General features: G+C 57.5%; 1 protein-coding gene across 1 annotated transcript; it reads left to right on the top strand.

The window, feature by feature from the left end:
- The first annotated feature begins 278 nt into the window (after positions 1 to 278).
- On the top strand, positions 279 to 16,133 carry NXNL2 (nucleoredoxin like 2). The gene is made up of 2 exons (XM_025423597.3): positions 279 to 580; positions 7,413 to 16,133. Exons 1-2 carry the CDS (start codon positions 279 to 281, stop codon positions 7,579 to 7,581), a joined length of 471 nt encoding a protein of 156 aa, XP_025279382.1. The 3' UTR covers positions 7,582 to 16,133.
- The last annotated feature ends 2,753 nt before the right edge of the window (positions 16,134 to 18,886 follow it).

Below are 18,886 nucleotides of genomic sequence, written 5' to 3'. Positions count from 1 at the left end.
CGCGGCCGCTGCTTCTGGGTCGCAGGTCGCGAACGTCCCTCCGGTCCCCGGAGCGCACGCCCCTGACCCCCCGGAGGCCGCGGCCGGGACGAGGAGCCACTGGGGCCCAGGTGCCCGCGCAGCCCGGGCGGCGCACGTGACCTCTATTTGCATCCCCGCCCCCGGCCCCGCCCCCGGCCCCGCCCCCGCAGGTGTCCGCCGCGCAGGTGTCCGCCGCGCAGGTGCCGCGGCCGCAGGAGTCTGTGCGCCCGCCGCTGCCGGTGCCCCACCGCCCGGCCATGGTGGACGTCCTGGGCGGCCGGCGCCTGCTGACCCGCGACGGCGCGTGGGTGGAGGCGGACGCTGCGCTGCAGAACAAGGTGGTGGCGCTGTACTTCGCCGCGGGCGGGTGCGCGTCCAGCCGCGACTTCACGCCGCTGCTGCGCCGCTTCCACGCCCAGCTGCTGGCCCAGGCGCCGCGGCCCGCGCCCTTCCAGGTGGTGTTCGTGTCCGCCGACGGCAGCGCGCGGGAGATGCTGGACTTCATGCGCCGCCTGCACGGCGCCTGGCTGGCGCTGCCCTTCCACGACCCCCTCCGGCAGTGAGTGCGCGGAGCTAGACCCCGGCCCGCCCCGCACTGGCCGCTCCCGCGCGCGTCCTCGCTGCTCCCGGCTCCAGCCTCCCAGGGGGTCCCCGGGGCCCGGGGAGCCGGGCCTGCCTCGGGGCTCTGCGTCCCCAACCAGCGCGGCTGCTGAACGCGGAGGGGCCTGGGGGGGCGGCTCGGGCCGGAGCTGGGGGTCCTCGGGGCGCTGCCGGGCGCATCGCGCCGTCGGGGGGCTGGGGGCTGGGGGCCGCGTGCCGAGGCGGGCAGGGACCCCAAGGCCAGAGGAACCCGCTTCCCCTGGGATTTCCAAACTGCTGGGCTGCAGGGGAGTTCATGCTGGCGCCTCGAAAATTCACCTAGGGGAGCTCACCCAGGGGAGCGGGGACCCGCCTGAGGGGGGGGAGGAGGGAGGAGGTGGGATGGAGGAGGGAGGACAGAGAAACAGAGAAGATAAGATAAAGGAGGTGGGCGGGAGGAGGGGGAGGAGGGAGAGCACAGGGGCACAGGCGGGTGGCAGGGCTCCGATTGTATGTTGGGGTCTGTGTTGCGGGGACAGCCTCCAGACTTGGGTGTGTGTTGCGCTTCACAAGGTGTGGTACCCGCATCCCTGTAATGGATGGGGAGCGGGTTTCTGGGTGTGAGTTACGGGGCATGTTTCTCATTTCTCTGGGGGCTATTACTCAGATGCAGTGTGACACACCCCCCCCCCCCCCCCCCCGTCCCCTCTACCATCCTGACCACAGTCCTTGTGGAAAGTTAGAAACGGCAGCCGGCCCTGGACAGGTCCGGAGGCGAGTGATCCTCCCCACAGACACAGGGGTGGGTGATGCCGACGGGAGCGGAGCCTCGGGCCTCCCAGGAGGAGCCCGCGCCCCAGCAGAGTCCTACTGTGGTTGCTGTGCACGGCAGTGGAAATGATCCGACCTGGCAACCTAATGAGGAGGACTCAGGCGGTTACAGGCCACAGATTCACTGCAGGGTCTCCCCAAGCGGCAGAAGCCAAATGCCTCTGACGCTCTCAGCTCTCAAGTTCTGTGCAGCTGTTGAAGGAACACACTGCGCTTTGAAAGTGACCGGGTGGCCGTGCTGGGCGTTGGGCGGAGGGTCCAGGCGGCCAGCTCTGGGACTTTGGGTGCTGCAATGGGGGATGTAGGCGAGGCATTTCCCAGCCCACAGTCAGGACGCCCTGTGAGGTGTGGGGGCCGCCCCGGAGCCCAAGTTTGCAGCCGTGGTGGTGGTAGTGTGCCCATTTCACAGATGTGTTGTGGGGCGCCGAGGAAGAACCTGACTTTCTGCTCTGGCGTTTCCTCTTCCTCCCCCCTCGGGGGGGGGGGTGGGGGAGATGGGGGGCTCCAGGAAACCCAAGCCTCAGCCCCGAAGCTCCTGGCCCCAAGGTGGGGGTGGGGAGGGTGCAGCCAGTCTCCTCCCGCTGTTCCTGTGATGCAGGCAAAGCCTTGAGTCTACTGCAGGCAGCTGAGCAGCCCAGGGCCAGGTGGCCAGCCTGGTCTCTGGAAGATTCCAGCATTGGTTTTCTTTCTGGAGAGGGGAGCTCCTTGTCCTTCTGCTTTCTAAACGGCCCCTCATGGGTTCTCCTTGTGATTCTGTGCTTGGAAGTAGGCTGTTCCATGGGAATATTTGGACCTGCGCCCTAAGTTCCACTCAGTCCACCTGGATACTCAGAATCAGGTCGTAACAACCCGGAAACTGCCACCAGCATGGAGAACTAGGGAATGCAGGCTGCATGCAGGCGGCCTTTGGGGAAGGTTCCCGAAGTGAGTGCACACAGCGCTCTGCACCCTGGGGAAGTGCAGCGGCTGCCTGTGCCCGGTGGGCCGTCATGGTCAGTGGCCACCCAGTGGCCACCCACCCAAGTCCTGGGAGGAGGAGGAAGAGGCTTCACCTGAGAGCCTCACGGGGGTGCCCGGAGCACGGCTGGGAGCCAGATGGCTGCAGGGCCACAACACCCTCTGCCTGGAACCACTCTTGCTCACCATCCCCACAGCCCGTGCCTGTGTGCAGGGAGCGCACAGCCCGAATGTGGGGGCAGCACTGAGGACAGGGCGTCCTTTGCGCCTTCCCTCACCTTTGCCTGGCACCCAAGCGACAGCCTCTGCGTGCGAGACCCACTTAATGGTGATTTCCATGTACTTTCTGGTTGTTTCTTAATAACACTAGTGCCCCCGTGGGCTCTTCCAGGCCCCCAGGAGGCCTCAGTGACCCTCCCCACCCCACCCTCTGCCTCCAGTCTGCCCTGGCTCTGCTGCCTCCACCGTGGGCCAGGTGGATGGGACGCCTCAGCCTCCGGGCGAGGAGGATAGAGGAGACAGGTGGCCGTGGCTTCATGTCTCAAGAGGAGGGTGGCTCCGTTAGAGCCGTCCACTCAGTGGGGCCAAGGGGCCCGTGCTCCCTGCCCTCTCCCTTGCCCGGTGCTTGGGCTCCCCCGGGCCTCCTGACTCAGCCTGTCTCCATAGCCACCGAATCCACTAGGTCTGAGTTTCTCCTCCTTGCCGCTTCCCTCCCTTAGGCCCTGGACCATGGGAATATTCTCACCCATGCCCCCAGCCTCAGCCTCCAGAACCCACCTCCTCTTCTCGAAGGCAGGTGTGGCAGCCCCAGGGCGACCCCAGCTCTCCAGGCCCCTGCCCAGGGTGCTCAGTCCCTGTCCTGCCCCGGCCTCTTCTTACCCCCTCTGCACCTGTGTTCTGGCCAGACTGGGCAGCTGCTGTTTGGGGGCACCCCATGCCTTTCCTACTCCCAAAGGTGGGAAACCCTCGACCCTGGAGCCCCCATGTCCCCTCCTGGTGGCCCCTACTCCTCCTCCGAGCCCCTGGGGCCCTGGGGGCATTCCTGTGCTCTTCTTACACCCAGCGCCATCCCCAGCCAGGAGCGCCTCTGTGGTCCTTAGGGTTGGGGCAGACACTGTTCAGGGCACGTGTGGGCTGCTTTTTTTTTTTTTTTTTTTTAAAAGATTTTATTTATTTATTCATGAGAAACACAGAGAGAGGCAGAGACACAGGCAAAGGGAGAAGCAGGCTCCATGCAGGGAGCCCGATGTGGGACTCAATCCAGGGACTCCAGGATCATGCCCTGGCCTGAAAGGTGGCACTAAACCACTGAGCCACCCAGGCTGCCCTGTGGGCTGCTTCTTAGGTGGGTGTCTGACTCGAGGGATGGGAAGAGGCTGGAGCCAGAATTGCCATGGCAACCCAGGAGGAGTTGTGCCAGGGAGGAGGACACAATGTGTCTGCTGTGTCCACTGTGTCCGGTGATGGGAGGGCTTCCTCACCAGTGCTGAGGGCAGGGAGCAGCCGGGTGCCCCCCTCCCCAAGGCACACCCGTTCCCTGGGGACACAGTGCCAGAGGAGGCAGAGATGCTTCCGTGGAGATGCTTCCGTGGCTCTCCGGGTGGCTCCAAGGTTACGGTTGTCCCCAGGCACAGGCTGCCAGGGTGGTGACTGGAGGACCTATGCGGCTGACTCTGAAGATATCCTGGAGCAGATGTCAACTCCAGACTCCAGCTTCCTCCCCTAAGCCTCGCTTGCCTTGCGTGCCCCCCTCCTGGGCATCAGAGCTGATTTCACGAGGCCACAGCTCAGCGCTTGGATAGTCAAGGTTGTTGATCAAATCAGCTGAACTTACACACCCTGCAGCCGGGAGCTGGTCTCCAGGGAGCAGGGAGGCCAGTGAGGCCCGTTGCGTGGCTCTGCTTTCTGCTCAGGCTGCAGCAAATCCTGGCAAATCCTGTCTTTCCTCAGGGTGGCAGAGTGGCTGCTGTGTCTCAGGCTGCACACCCTCACACCTTCCTCTTTCCTAGCACCCACACAGGTGCTCTGGGGAGTCTCATGGGTTCTCAGTGTGCTCAGTACCCATCCCAGTGCTGGTTAGTGTCACCCCCTGTGCTGCATGGGACGGTTGGCCCACTTGGACTTGGGGTGAGCCTCCCCATCAGTAACAGCCAGCGTGTTTTGAGCATTAGTGTGCTGATCCCTTAGCTGGGCTGTACGTATATGTACCATCTCATCATCCCAGCAACCCAGGGAGGTGGGTTCTGTTTTCCCCAGGTGCAGGCGAGGACCCTGGGGCAGGGGGAGGCTGTCCAGCTTGCCCGAGTCCCTCAGCTGATTCATGCCAGGAAAGGCAGGGCTGTGGGTTCTGGGCAGCGAGCCGCAGGCCTCCACGCCCCGGGCTGTCAAGGGCACGGTTCTCAGCCTCCCTCCCAGGAGACCCTGGAAGATGGGCAGGTTGGCAGGCGAGGGAGGGCAGGCAGGGACCCTGGGGCCCCGGGGTCCACCCCCACCTGCAGGAGCGGGAGGCTCCCTGGCACTGCTGCTACTCCGGAGCCCCTATAGGCAAAGCAGTGCTGCTGTGCACATGCTGCGCCATGGTGAGCCAGCAGGGGTGTACACGCGGAGTCAGCAATGTGCGTGGGCTCCGCCGGGAGGTCCCTCAACACCCTCCGGGAGCCCCCCAGGCCTCCCCCTAGTCTTAAGGGCTCAGCCCCAGGCCCTGAGAGGCACAGCCCCAGCAGGAATTTGTGACTCGGTACACGCTGCATGCTCCGCTGTGCCACCCAGAGTGGAGGCCTCCATGTACCCCGTCTGCCCGAGCTGGGGGACAAAGTGCCGGGGGGCCACGGACCGGTTCCTGCCAAGGGCTGCTGGGTGACCTCTTTCCTTTGTGTTTGTTTTATGCTTTGGGATAAAGCTGATTTCTTAGGCATTTCAGATTTTGGGGGTTGTGCAGGAGTCTGCAAACCTTGGAGGGGGACATGTCCCCCCCATCTCCCGGGTCACACCCCCACCCTGTGTGTGCAGGCCTGTGGGGTCTCTCCATGTCTGGGCGTTGGTTTGTCAGCCTCAGTGTGCGTCTCACTGACGGTGATCACTTCTGCACCAAGCTGACCTCGTTCCCTCCTCACGTGAGTGTGCAAGGGACGCTGTGTGGGCCGGCTTCCAGAAGCTGCTGGGGTGGCGGCTCACTGAGCGCGGGTTTCCTTGGGGAAGGAGCGCTCGGGGCAGCCATGGGGTGTTACAGCCGTGACCGCGGGCCACGCCTGGCCACCGCCTGATTCCTGAGGCTCCTGCGTCTCCCTCTCCATGAGCAGCCCTGGCCCTGCTCTGATTGGTACCCCCTGGAACCAGCTTTGGTTTGTCTGTCGGCGACTCCCACACACTAGGCCGTTCCTGGTGTCTGCTGCAATGGGCCGTGTTCGCCTGTGGGGTCAAGCACACAGCTCGTCTACATGGAGGCTTGTCGTTCAGGAAAGTGTGTTGAGGCCATAACCTCCTGTGTCTAATGGAGTCTATGGCTTGGCTTCCAGAGTGTATCCCGTGTAGTTCTTTTAATTACATTGTAGTTGGCGTTGCTGTTCCATGTGTAACATATGGTTATTTAGGTTTTTTTTAAGAGTTTATTTATTTATTCATGATAGACATAGAGAGAGAGAGAGAGGGGCAGAGACACAGGCAGAGGGAGAAGCAGGCTCCACAGAGGGAGCCTGACACAGGACTCGATCCCAGATCCCCAGGATCATGCCCTGGACCAAAGGCAGGCACCAAACTGCTGCGCCACCCAGGGATCCCCGGTTATTTAGTTTTTAAACCCGTTCTAAAAATTATTTCATACTGGTTTCCAATTTCTGTGACTTTAGGGTCCGATTAAATGGTCTGTGTGCTATTGATTATTTGCACTGTATTGAGATCCCTTTGTGGTGGAGAGCATGCTGGTTTCATCACTATCTCACAGATGCCTGAAAACAAGCCCGTCTCTTTGTTGGGTGGAGGTAGGATGTATTTTTTTTCTGCTTGATTTGCGCTTTTGTGTTTGATCTGGGTGTGGAAAGCCGCAGGAGGGCTGTGATGGAGATGTTGTGGGGAGATTTGGTAACAGGAGGGTCTCACATGTATTTGTCCTTCCATGAAGACTCACAGTCTTGGAGGTGACAAGTGAGGGAACTCGGGTAGATTACTGTCACTGGGAGGCCCGTGGGGGCTGGCTTTGGAGACAGGGAGGGATTTTCATCGGCTGCTGAGGACAGTAATCCAGGTGAAGGTTATGGGGAGGAGCCAAGAAGGTGGATGCTCCTTTCCTTAGATGAACACAAGAACTTTTGTAAAAAGGTCGCTCACTGGGTTGCACACGATGGAAAAAGTAGCCAAGAAATGTGTCATATGTTGTTTTTTATTTTAAAAGATTTTATTTATTTATTCATGAGAGATGCAGAGATAGAGAAGCAGGCTCCCTGTGGGAGCTCGATGTGGGACTCGATCCTAGGACCCCAGGATCATGACCTGAGCTGGAGGCAGACACTCAACCACGGAGCCACCCAGGCACCCCGAAATGTGTCGTAATCAGTGTGTCCTTGAGTTTGCTGGGCAGAAAGTCTCACGTGGCTTCGCATTGATGTAGAACTCACGGAGTTCTATCTTTGACCACTGTGTGTGCCTGGTATTTTTCCACATCTAGAATGTAGGAGGGATGTAAATTTGTTGGGGTCTTCGTGTGTCTAGAATTGCATGTCCCATACGGTAGATGTCTGCCTCATGTAGCTACTTCAATTTAAATTAACTGAGATGAAAAATTCATGTTCTGAGACTCGCCACCACCTCTCGGGTGCTGCGTGGTCCCAGGCGGCCATGGCGAGGGTGCGGGCAGCTCAGGCCCAGAGCGGCTCCTCCCTGTGGATGGTCCTCTGGGAAGCGCTGGCTTAGCACCGGCCGCTGAGGGTCCGCTGGGTCCGCTGGGTCGGGGAGGCCCTGGTCCCCTCAGTCGTGCGTGTGGCCACCTGCCTGGCCTCTGGCTGACCTGGCCCTGCCTCTTCTCTCCACAGTGAGCTGAGGACCATGTACCACATCTCGGTCATCCCCAGGCTGGTGGTTGTGAAGCCCAGCGGGGAGGTCATCACCGACAAAGGGCGCAAGCAGATCCGGGAGCAGGGGCTGGCCTGCTTCCAGAACTGGGTGGAGGCAGCCAACATCTTTCAGAACTTCTCTGGATGACGTGGGGCCTCGGCCCTGGGCAGGGGGCCTGCACACCTGCTGCAGCAACGGGTGCCTGGGACAGGGAGAGTGGCCCACCTCCCAGAGCTGGGGTCCCCACAGAAGTCCCAGGTGGGGACTGTGCGGCCCAGGAGCAGGGCCCTCCCGCACCTGCCAGGACGTGTTTGCACCATTCTTAGCAACGCTTTCTCCCCGAGCGCTTGAGCCGGTTCATGTCCAGCTATTGGAATCTGGGGAACAGGTGTTTGTACTGGCTCTTTAGGGGACATCATGGACTTGCTGAGACACCATTGGGGACTCAGTTCACGTCAGCGATGTGGACAACTGAGGAACCCACGTGCTTTAATAAGGAGACTCCTTCTCCCCGGAGCCCCCACTCCCTTCTTCCTTGAAGCAAACCTTAGGGGCTGTGACGGGGAAAGTGAAAGGCTGTGGGGACACCGTCCTCATAACCACGGACTTTCCCAGGCCGCTTGCTCATGTCTCTAAGATCCAATGCACGTCTCCTAAAGGTGCTGGTGCATCGGGGGAGCCGAGGCCTGCATGCTTTCTTTGCAAAAAGCACGAGGAGGCCTGTCAGGGTCCCGCACCAGCCTCAGCCCCCACCTGGCCTTGCCCTGCCTGCCCTCACCCTGCCCGTCACTCACCACTGGGATCTGGACATACCAGTCCCCTGCGGCCTAGTTCTCCCTGCCTCCCCTGCTCACTCAGCCGCTGGACCTCAGGTGAGGGGGGGCTCACAGCTGTCCCTTGGAGGGTGCCACACAGACGCACACAGCATGTGCTACACACAGACACACAGACGCGTGAGACGATAACACACAGCGAGCGCTCATCCCAATTTGCAGAATCGATGGATTAGAAGTATTCTTTCCTATGTCCCTGTGTGCAGGGGGAGTGGGGCCCGCTCTCTGCCCTGGGATGGGTGCAGGAGCACAGGCCTTGCTGGAAAACAGACCCCAACTCGCCTCAGTGGTTACAGGCACACTCTGCTTCTTCATCTTATTTTTTTTAAGATTTTATTTATTTGAGAGACAGGGAGCAAGTGAGCACAAGCAGGGGGAGAGGCAGAGGGGGAAAGAGGAGAAGTGGAACAGGGAGCCTGATGTAGGACTCGATCCCAGGACCCTGAGGTCATGACCTGAGCCGAAGGCAGATGGTTCACCACCTGAGCTCCCAGGGGCCCCGCAGGTGCGCTTCTGACCCCCCCCCCCCCACCTGGAGGGGTACGGTAGAAACAGAACAAACTCAACAGTCTCCCCTCCCGCCCCAGGAGAACATAATTTACGGGGCAGGTCAGCTCAGTCTCCTGCTTTATAATATACCCAGAATCCCTGCTCAGGGTCTCCCCTCTGGCAGCTTGTCCACTGTGGCTCCCTTCAGCAGACACCATCTGATGACTCGTTGGATGGGGTAGTGATTGGGCCTTCTCATCCCAGGACCAAAGGGGCAGCTGGGGTCCAGTCCCTTGTGCCCACTGCATCCCTGGCCCCACCTCCAGCCTCTGGGCACCTGTGTGGGTCAGCTCGGGTTGTGTAATGAAGCCCGCAGACAGGGCGGCTGCCACACTGCAGCTGGTTGGCTTGCACCCTGGAGGCAGAAGTCCAAGAACAAGGTGTCTCGGGCTGTGTGCTCCGAGCTGCGCCATCCCCGTGTCCTCACAGGGCATCCCTCTGTGTGTGTCTGAGGCCCGATCTCTCATAAGGACACCAGACAGGTGGGATTAGGTCACCTCGGTGACCTCGTTGGACCCGAATCACCCCCGTAAAGACCTTGTATCCAAGCACAGTCACATCTTGAGGTGCTGGGAGCTGCAGCTTCAGCATAGGAGTTGGCGGGCCATGCGGGCTCCTGGCAGCATGACACAGGGCCGGCAGACACATCCCAGCCTGCAGCACAGCAAGGATGGAGGGCGGGGACGGGCAGAGTCACCAGCCCTTCAGGACCCCTGCCCTCCAGCCTGCCTCCCTGAGCTGGTCTCTCCAGCAGCTCCAGCCCCTGCTTGGGGTGGCCAGGGGGGGCCTCTGCTCTCTGACGAGCCCCCGAGAGGCTGCTGGTGCCACGGGAGGCCCTCTGAGACACAGCTCAGTCCTCCAGGGCCAGCAGGGCAGCAGGGGCTGCAGAGGGCTCCTCATCCCACATATGGTCATCCCTGTGATGCCGGCGGGCCATGGTGCCTACAGTGGCTCTGCAATCCCCGGGCGGGGGGCGGCCTCCCCGACGGTCCTCACCCCCAGCTGCCCTCCTGCCGCTCCACTCCCTGTGCAGAGTGAAGCCGCTGAGTCTCTGGCCTCTTCTCAGGTGAACCCAGGAAGCTGTTGGGCCCCCACCCCGGTCGGCGCAGCCCCTCCTCTGTCTTCTGTTCTCCAGCCTCGTTGCACGGGGGCACCTGTGGCTTCTCAGGAATCAGGGCCTCTTCCCTTCGGCATCAGGAAACCCAAATGCACAGCTTCACCTGCTGCTTTAAACCATTTCGGGCAGATTCTGGCCTCAGCGAAGATGGTTAAAGCCTGAATCACCTGCATGACAGTCCCTCCCAGACCAGTCGGACACGTGTCCCACCAGCTCAGGCCTGCCTGCCCCTGGCCGCCTTCCCTGGGCCTCGAGCCTCCTGCCTCAGGCTTGCTCCGCATGTGCCACCTGCAGGGCGCCTGCCTGCCTCCCTGGGGGCCGGTGAGGAGGGATGCTGTTGGCTGGAAAGGCCCGGAGGTCAGTGCAGGTCCTGAGGGTTGGAAGGAGGCCAAGGGGAGGATGAGAGGTGCCGCGGCTGTGTCAGGACAGAGCCCGGGTGATAAATGCAACTTGTGTGACTCAGGTTTGCGTAAAGTGACCATTCCTGTGACAGAAATAGTGGGTGGGTGACTAGCAGGGAGGACAGTGGGCACACGCATTGTCCACGGAGCACCCATGGGGATCGGAAGGGGCTGCAGGGACCTGCCAAAGTGCCACTAGGCATGAGGCAGAGCAGAGCAGGGCCTCGGGTCCCAGGCCGCCCGTGGACGCACACCCTGCAGCCAGGGCTGTTCCCGCAGAGCATGTCTTGAGGACTGAAAAATACGACCCGCACAGACTAGGGGCTTCCTGTGGGGGCGGCGGGGGTCTTTCCTGGATCCTGCTTGTCACTTGGATGGCCACCACAGTCCCTGGCTGGGATCCGGTGTCTATGCCCCACCTCCTGGAATGTGCCATCCACACAGCAGGTAGGCCCGTCCTTCGTGTGGAAATCAGGTCGAGTCGTGTCCCTGCCGCTCAGAGCCTCTGACTGCGGCCAGGCCCTCCTGGAGGTGCCCACTTGTTTCTCTTCCCAGACACACCACCCTGTCCTTCTCCCGGAGTGGCCACCTCCTCACCCTGCTCATGCTGCCCACATGGCTCCTCAGAGGCTCCTTCCCTCACCCTCCCATCCAGATGGCACCTGCTGCATCTTCGTGCATCACTGTCATGGACAGCCTTCTCTGGGTTGTCCATCTGTCTTTCTAGCTGTCTGCCAGTCATTCATCATGTCTGTCAATCATCTATCACATCCATCTGCCTCGTCTACTGAGTCTGTCATATCAATCACCCATCCATCCATCTCTATCTACCTGTCTATTATCTATCTATCTATCTATCTATCTATCTATCTATCTATCTATCTATCCAGCAATAATCTATCATGTCTATCTACATCTTTCTCCCTGACCAGCAAGGAATTACCTTGACAGCAGAAACTGCATACTTACCTGGTTCATAGAATTGGTACAGACTGGATGCTCCATGACTTTTTGTTGACTTACTGAATTCTAAGATTTTATTTATTTGAGATATATAGAGAGAGACAGAGAGAGGGAGCATGCGTGCATGAGCAGGGTTGGGGCAGAGGGAGAATTTCAAGCAGACTCCTCACTGAGCAGGGGGCCCTAAGTGGGGCTCAACCCCAGGACCCTGAGATCATAATCTGAGCCAAAATCAAGAGTTAGACCCTGAACCAACTGAGCCACCCGAGCACCCTGGGCTTACTGTATTCTAATGTCTACTGAGCACAATCAGGGGTGGCACCTGTAGACTACCGTGTCCAACTGCAGGTCCTCAGTGCACCTTAGGTTGACTTGTAACCATAGCCGGGACATGGTGAGAAGGTTTCCAGTTTTCCTTGTCAGGTTTGATACTCTTTTTGGTTTAAGATATCCTTTCTCATTATAAGAAGAAAATATCCACTTATTGGTAAGTGTTTTCAAAATTTAATCAGGAATGGATGTTGAATTTCTGTTTTTAAAAGTAGGCTCCGTGCTAGCACAGAGGCTGTTGCGAGACTTGAACTCAGGACCGTGAGATTGGGACCTGACCCAAGATCAAGTCAGACACTTAACCTACTGAGCCACCCAGGAGCCCCTGCTGAATTTTTTTTAAATGCCATTTTAGCTTCTCTGTAGTCGATGATATGATTTTTCTTCTTTGAATTATTAACACAGTGAATTCAATGAATAGATGTCCTAGTTTGAATTATCCTTGCATTCCTAAGGGATAGATCCTACTTGGCCATGGCTTATTATTATTTTAATGAGCCTTAGAATTAAATTTTATTATTTTATTGAGGCTATTTGCAGAGATATTCATAGATAGCACTGCTCATTTTATGCTATTTTTTCAGCCCAATCGTGCAGTCAATGCCACCACACACCACGATGTGCCACCTGCTTCTGCAGACCTTGTTACCCACGCAGAGCATTGCCCACTCACAAGTGTGGTATGCACAGGGTGGTTTTACATAAGGTGGAACTCTTGGTTTTGCTTGTTTCGTGCTTCTCAAAGATGTTTTTTTCTTTTGGCAAATAGAGAACATGGAACCATGCTACTCGGGGTTCAATCTTTTGTTTAGAAATAAGCTCTTATGGGGGCACCTGGGTGGCTCAGTGAGTGAGCATCTGCCTTCGGCTCAGGTCGTGACCCTGGGGTCCTGGGATCGAGTCCCACATCGGGCTCCCTGTGAGGAGCCTGCTTCTCCCTCTGCCTGTGTCTTTGCCCCTCTCTCTGTGTGTCTCATGATAAATAAATAAAATCTAAAAAAGAAAGGAAGAAGGAAAAGAAAGAAGAAAGAAAGAAAGAAAGAAAGAAAGAAAGAAAGAAAGAAAGAAAGAAGAAAGAAAGAAGAAAGAAAGAAAGAAAAAACGAAAGAAGCTCTTGTGCATGTCTTCACCTATAAAGGTGTAAGAATGCCACGTCCTCGTCTGTAAAATAGACACTACACCTTTCTCATAGGCTTTTGGGGAGCAAACGGTTACTAACACACACAAACTCCCAAGACCAGCATCCGCCATAAACATCATGTAAATGCTATTACTATAATCAGTGCTATTATTCAGTTGTTAACAACATGGAATACCAGGTTTAGCTGGCGGAGCCCAAGTGCAGCTCGATGGCCTCCAATGGTCAGATGGAGCTTGAGCTGCAGGTGTGTGGAAAGGCCCTGCCGCGTGGGCAGGAGCCCGGGGCCTGCAGGTGGGACAGCCTTGCACACGGATGAAGTAGCTGGCGGACTCAGGACCTGTGCTCTCTTGGTCGGTTGACGCCCTGTTTCTGTCTATGGGAGCTCCCAGTTTTCCGGGAGTGGGTGTTATAATGCATTTCCCCTGCTTCTGGCGAGGTCCTACAGTCCCAGAGTGAGGAGCGCAGGCATCTACGGATTGAGGTGAACACTGGGACAAACCAGGGGGGGCGTGTCTGTGCAAGCTTTTCCCTGAGCGCGTGCAGGGGCGTCATGAGGACGGAGGCTGGCAAGCCCGTCCTACTGGCAGCGTTACTGGGCCGCGAAGATGGGAACCAGGAAGGTGCCCGAACCCACACGTCTTGTTAAATCGCACGTGTTGTTAAAACAGTGCAGACTGGAAACTGGAGCGCTGGTGTGGACAAATCCTCTGCACAGTACATAGCCTTGTGTGGGGTGGAGATGGGGTTCATTGAGGGAAGCCTGTGTGCACCATCTACCAGCTTCCACTGGGACTCTGGACTGGAGCGGCTAACTTGCTGTCGGATGGTGACTGGAGATGCCATCGCGACCCAAGGACATGCAATGATCTTTTTTTTTTTCATACAATGATCTTGAGTCTGAAATACCCGTGATGTCTCTGGTAGCATCCGAGCAACGCTACCACAGAGAGGTCAGTGCCCAGAAAAGTTCCTAACACAATGGAGATGTTTGCACGGGACTGTGCGATGGGGGAGCACAGAGGGTTGGCGTGCTCACAGGCAGCTCGGCGCTCTCCCAGAAATGACAGCGGGGTGCTGGCCGCGGGGCTGGGGGCCAGAGGGTCATTTACCGGGTGTGAGAAGGTTCTGCGGCTGTCGCACCACAACACGAACAGACCTGACATTACCCAACGGTACACTTATAGCCGATTAAGGTGGTAAACTGTGTATTTCGAGTATTTTACCACAATGAAAAGAGCAGATCTGTGTGGGTATTTCCTCCAAGAGGAGATCCACTGATGGTGGATGGTACAGGGAAAAACGCTCAACCTATTCCTCAGGAGGGAAATACAGAGAGGACTCTGGGAGGTGCCACCTCACAGCCCCTCAGCGGCCGTGGTAACAGCGAGTAAGGATGGGAGACGCGGGACGGGAAGGCCACATGGCACAGCCGCTTGGGAAAACAGTTTAACAGGTGAAAAGTTAGCAAAGACTTACCGCGTGTTCCAGCAATTCCAAGTGGACGTATATACTGACGAGGACCGAAAACATATGTCCATGGAAATGGTCGTGCACAGACGTTCATCAGACACTATTCACAGATACTCATTGTTCATAAATATAAGCATTCATAAGTGTTCACAAACAGTGGAAACAAGCAGGTGCCATCCACTGAGGAACAGGTGCTCCAAACGTGGTCTGCATTCACGGTGCTGTCACCACGGCAGCGGCCCGAGGCATTGGCACAGGCCACAGAGGAGCTCTTGGAAGCATGCCTGTACTGACCACATGAGGTGGACCAGTCGCTCGTCCATAAGGCTGTCATTGTCCCCGCTCCTGTGTGATGAGTGTGGGTCTCAACACCCACCTCTGAACGCGCGTCGTGGGACATCTGAGGCTGAGTCTCCCCGCACCTGCTGCGGCCTCAGCCTTGTCCTCATGAAGGAGCTTCCATCTTCAGGCCCCACTTGCAGGGAGGGGTCACATGCAGCTGATCAGCTGGGCAGGGAAGGGGGCCGACATGGGACTGGGCTCATGGTCAGCTCCCAATTAACAGGCTCCAGAAAAGGGATGTCAGAGACGACGCCAATAGTACCGCTCTTTCCTGGCCCTTAGCGTGAGTGCAGGTGATTTTTTTTCCTTTTTTAAGATTTTTATGGGTCCCCTGGGTGGCTCTTTGGTTAAGCATCTGGCTCTTGGTTTTGGCTCAGGTGGTGATCTCAGAGTCCTGAGATCGAGCCCCACATCAGGCTCCTGGCTAAGAGCAGAGTCTGCTTGTCTCTCTCCCTCCCCCCATTCCTCCACCCCAGTCATGCTCTCTCTCAAATAAATAAATGAAATTTAAGAAAAATTGAGAGAGAGAGAGAGAGAGAGAGAGCAAGCATGAGCGGGAAGGGTGGAGGGAGAGGGAGAGAGAATTGCAACCAGGCTTCATGCTGAGCGCAGAGCCCGACGTGGGGCTTGATGCCACAACCCTGAGATCAGGACCTGAGCCCAAACCAAGAGTTAGACGCCCAATCAGCTGAGCCCCCCAGGAGCCCTGAGTGCAGGTGATTTCAGTGAAGCAACTGTTTTACAATTGGTTTGTTTGTGGATGCACTGTGTGCAGATCCACAGATGCGTGGTTCAAATGGACTTCGTTGAGCACAAAGAGCTTTCCTCCACGTTTGGGAGGTGGCGGGCTCCAGGGAATGTTGGCCTGTGGGCAGCAGGAGCAGTGGCGTCCGGTGAGCATCCTCATGGGTGAAGGCCCCAGCTTCTCCTGTTACCCGCTTCTCTCCAGGGCCTCCTGTGCAGGCCCCTGACCCTCACCTGGGCTCTGGAAGAGGGTATTTGAGTCGAGGACTGTGCTTTGCTACCCCCTTGGCCATGTCTTTGTAAACAGAAACAGAACTTTGGGTGGGAGAGGGGAGGCTGTTCTCATATGGGGCCTGCACGGTTAGCAAGCGTGTGCTGCATAGCGAAGCACCCGGAGTCCAGAGGCGTAAGACACCACCTGCTTTCTTCACCTTACTTGTCCAAGAGCTGGGTGGGCCAACGTGGTGGCCTCTGCTGGGTGCTCCCATGCGCTGCGGCCAGTGGGCAGCGGGGTTCTTGGTTCTGCACCCGCAGCCTCTTGTCCCCCAGCAGGCAGCCCTGGATTCATTCTCACAGGGATTTGGGGAGTCCAAGCAGGTGCAGCTCTGTTCAAGTCTCTGCTTCTGTCGCATTTGCCATCTTTCCACCTGCGGTTCTGCCCAAAGTCCTGAGGGGGAGGCTGCCCAAGGGCATGAGCGCAAGGGCAAATGATTGGCCCCATTTGCAAGCTGTCTGCCACGGGGAGAGACGGGAGCCACCGCTGACACGGCTTTAAGCACCAAACTGTTAATAAAATAATGAGAAAGCAATCCGTCTCCATGTGTCTGTGCAGCGTAGCTCGTCCTTCCTCAGCTGCGTGCTCATTGGAAGTAAGGGCACGTCCCCGCATGCCAACAGAGGTCCCATCGACAAACTAGTTCCAGAAGTTTTTCTAAGCCAGAAATTCCATGTGCAATTTAGATGAAGCTGAAATTCGGTCATTGTCTTGGAAAATGGTCAGTTTTGTGCCCATGTCCTATCAGGGGGGTTGGTCCCCCCCACCCCGAGAAGCCGTGTTAACATTCTTTTGACCCCAAACAGATAACTATGGTCGTAGACATGGTTTTCTGCGGTAACCACGTTCATTCTCACTGTTGGAGTCTCACTTCTGGGCCTTCGGAAGCACGGGTTCCCCTGGGTGTGTGCTGCTCATGTGCGCAGACCCAGCAGCTGCCCATCGCAGACAGGTTCGGGTCCCGGCCAGGTGTCCAGGAGCCCCAGAGATCCCATTCCCAGCACCGATGAGAGAAGTAAAATACTAGTGATGCACCCGACACGGCCCGGACCCACTGCAGGATTCTGTGCTGTCAGAGGCCCAACCCACAGCGGGGCTTCAGATCCCGCCTTCAGCTCCAATTCCTGCCCATCCTTCTGCCCCCCCCCCCCCCACAGGTGAAGGAACATTGGCTTGGTCACTGGGGATGTTTACATATTGAAATGAGTAAATATTAATGTGAAACTTGCTTGTAGTCAAAAGTGCTACATGTAACTGAGTTCCACAGTGACGAGAGTGGACATGAATTCTCACTTTGAACAACAACAAAAATACCCCCCGTGCTCTGATCTTGGAACACGAGGCACTTTGGAAAGGTGGTTCCCTTCCCCAGGCAGGGAGCAGACCCTTCTGCTGCTAACAGCAACTGCAAGTTTATTTTCCTCCAAGACACTGTTTCTGGCATCTTCTGTGTGTCCCAGACAGACAGGCCTCTGTGTGCATGGAGGAGGGTGGCCGACCATGGTCTGCAGCCGGGTACAGGTGGGGGGTCCAGGTCTCCGGGTGTGCATGCGTGTGTGTGTGTGTGGGTGTGCGTGCGCGTGCGCGCGCGGGTGCACGCCAGGGCCCTGCCCTAGGTCTCAGGCATTGTGGGTGCTCTGGTCCCCGCCCAGCAGGGGGTGCAGGTGCTCCAAGAAAGTGGATGCCTGGAGTCCGGGGGCCACGTGAAGGCCTGTCACTTAAACTTCCACTGTGCGGTGTGCCAGTTACAGCTCAGTGAAACCGGGAACAAGGCGCAGCGCTCTGCCCGTGGGCGTCACGGTGGTTACTCACACGACGCCGCCACTAGTCCAACTAGCTAACACCCCCCTGCCCCTCAGCATCCAGACCACCACTGTCTGCCCGGCACTCACCAGGTGGTTACAAGCTGTCGTGGAGCTTGTGTCCTCCCAGCGAGGGGAACCGAGTGCACGGATGGGTCATCGTGGTTCCTGTGAGGACTGTGCCCCACTGCCCAGGTGGCACCCCGCACAGTCCTCGCCCAGGACTCAGCTTCTCCACCGGAGCCACACCGTTTCATCTGCAGGTGAGTGTCGGCACCTGTTCCTGGGACCTTGGGCTCCTCGTGCCTCGCTCTGCGCGCTCTGAATCTGGGCCGCGTCCGAGCTTTGGCAGCAGACGGGCTTGGGTGGTGGCTGGCAGGGGACGGAGCCGTGTGCCTGTGAGGCTGTGGACAGAAGCGTGGGCACGCGAGGGGCTGTCTGCGCCCTGCTCCTGCAGTCAGCCAGAGAAGGGAACATGTCAGCAGCGGCAGGTATGTGTTTCTGTGTAGTGCTCACCCCACAATCTGACCTCGGGAGCCCGGCACCCGGGGGCCCTCCCTCGACTCACCCAGTGGCACATACAACACAGCGGTTGGGCTTTGGGAGACACGTGGGTGGGCGCCTGAGCCAGGAGCTGCCCTGAGCAGCCGCGTGTGGATGACGGTGCCCACGGAGTGCGCCTCTCTCATCCCCGGGAGGTCATTACACGGTCACACACTTGCATGTTTGTACCTCCGGTCTTCAAGGGTCTGTGCCTTGTCCTTGTTTGGTTTATGCTCACTGGGGTGTCAGGGCACCGCGTACATTGAAGGCGTACAGGAGGACAGCAGCTTGTGGGGTTGTCACCAGCGTGAGTGTAGTGCACACCCATCATCTCACACAACTACAGATGTAGTTTGGTCCCTGGGATGAGACCTTTTAGGATCTTAGCAACTTTCAAACAAACCATAGAGCAGTGTTTGCCAGTCACTGTCCTGTGTGGCCCACCCCAGGAGTGACAGCCGAACGATGGCTTTTCCACCACCCTCCTCTGGTCCCCACCAACTCTTATTTTTTATTTTATTTTCTTCCTCTGCCTATGTCTCCCATGGTGTTCTGTGCCCAGAACAGAACAGGTCTCTGTGTCTCTCATGAATAAATAAATAAAATCTTAAAAAAATCAGGTTTTATTATTTATTTTATTTATTTCAAAGATTTTATTTATTTGAGAGAGAGAGAGAGAGAGCACAAGCAGGGGAGCAGCAGAGGGAGAAGCACACTCTCCCTGAGCACACAGACTGATGCAGGACTCGATCCCAGGACCCTGAGATCATGACCTGAGCCAATGGCTTCACCGACTGAGCCCCCCAGGTACCCCTCTCTTCTTTATTTTTCAGTTAGGTTTATCCCGCCTAATTTGTGAGTCTTGAAAGTATTATGGCTGTCAGCCTGTACACTATTTGATGCAATAATTCCCCCTGCTCACTGCATATTTCATTTCTTCATG

Source organism: Canis lupus, chromosome 1 (assembly GCF_003254725.2).
Source record: "Canis lupus dingo isolate Sandy chromosome 1, ASM325472v2, whole genome shotgun sequence".
Lineage (NCBI taxonomy): Eukaryota > Metazoa > Chordata > Mammalia > Carnivora > Canidae > Canis > Canis lupus.
This window is presented reverse-complemented; position numbering and strand designations above follow the sequence as displayed.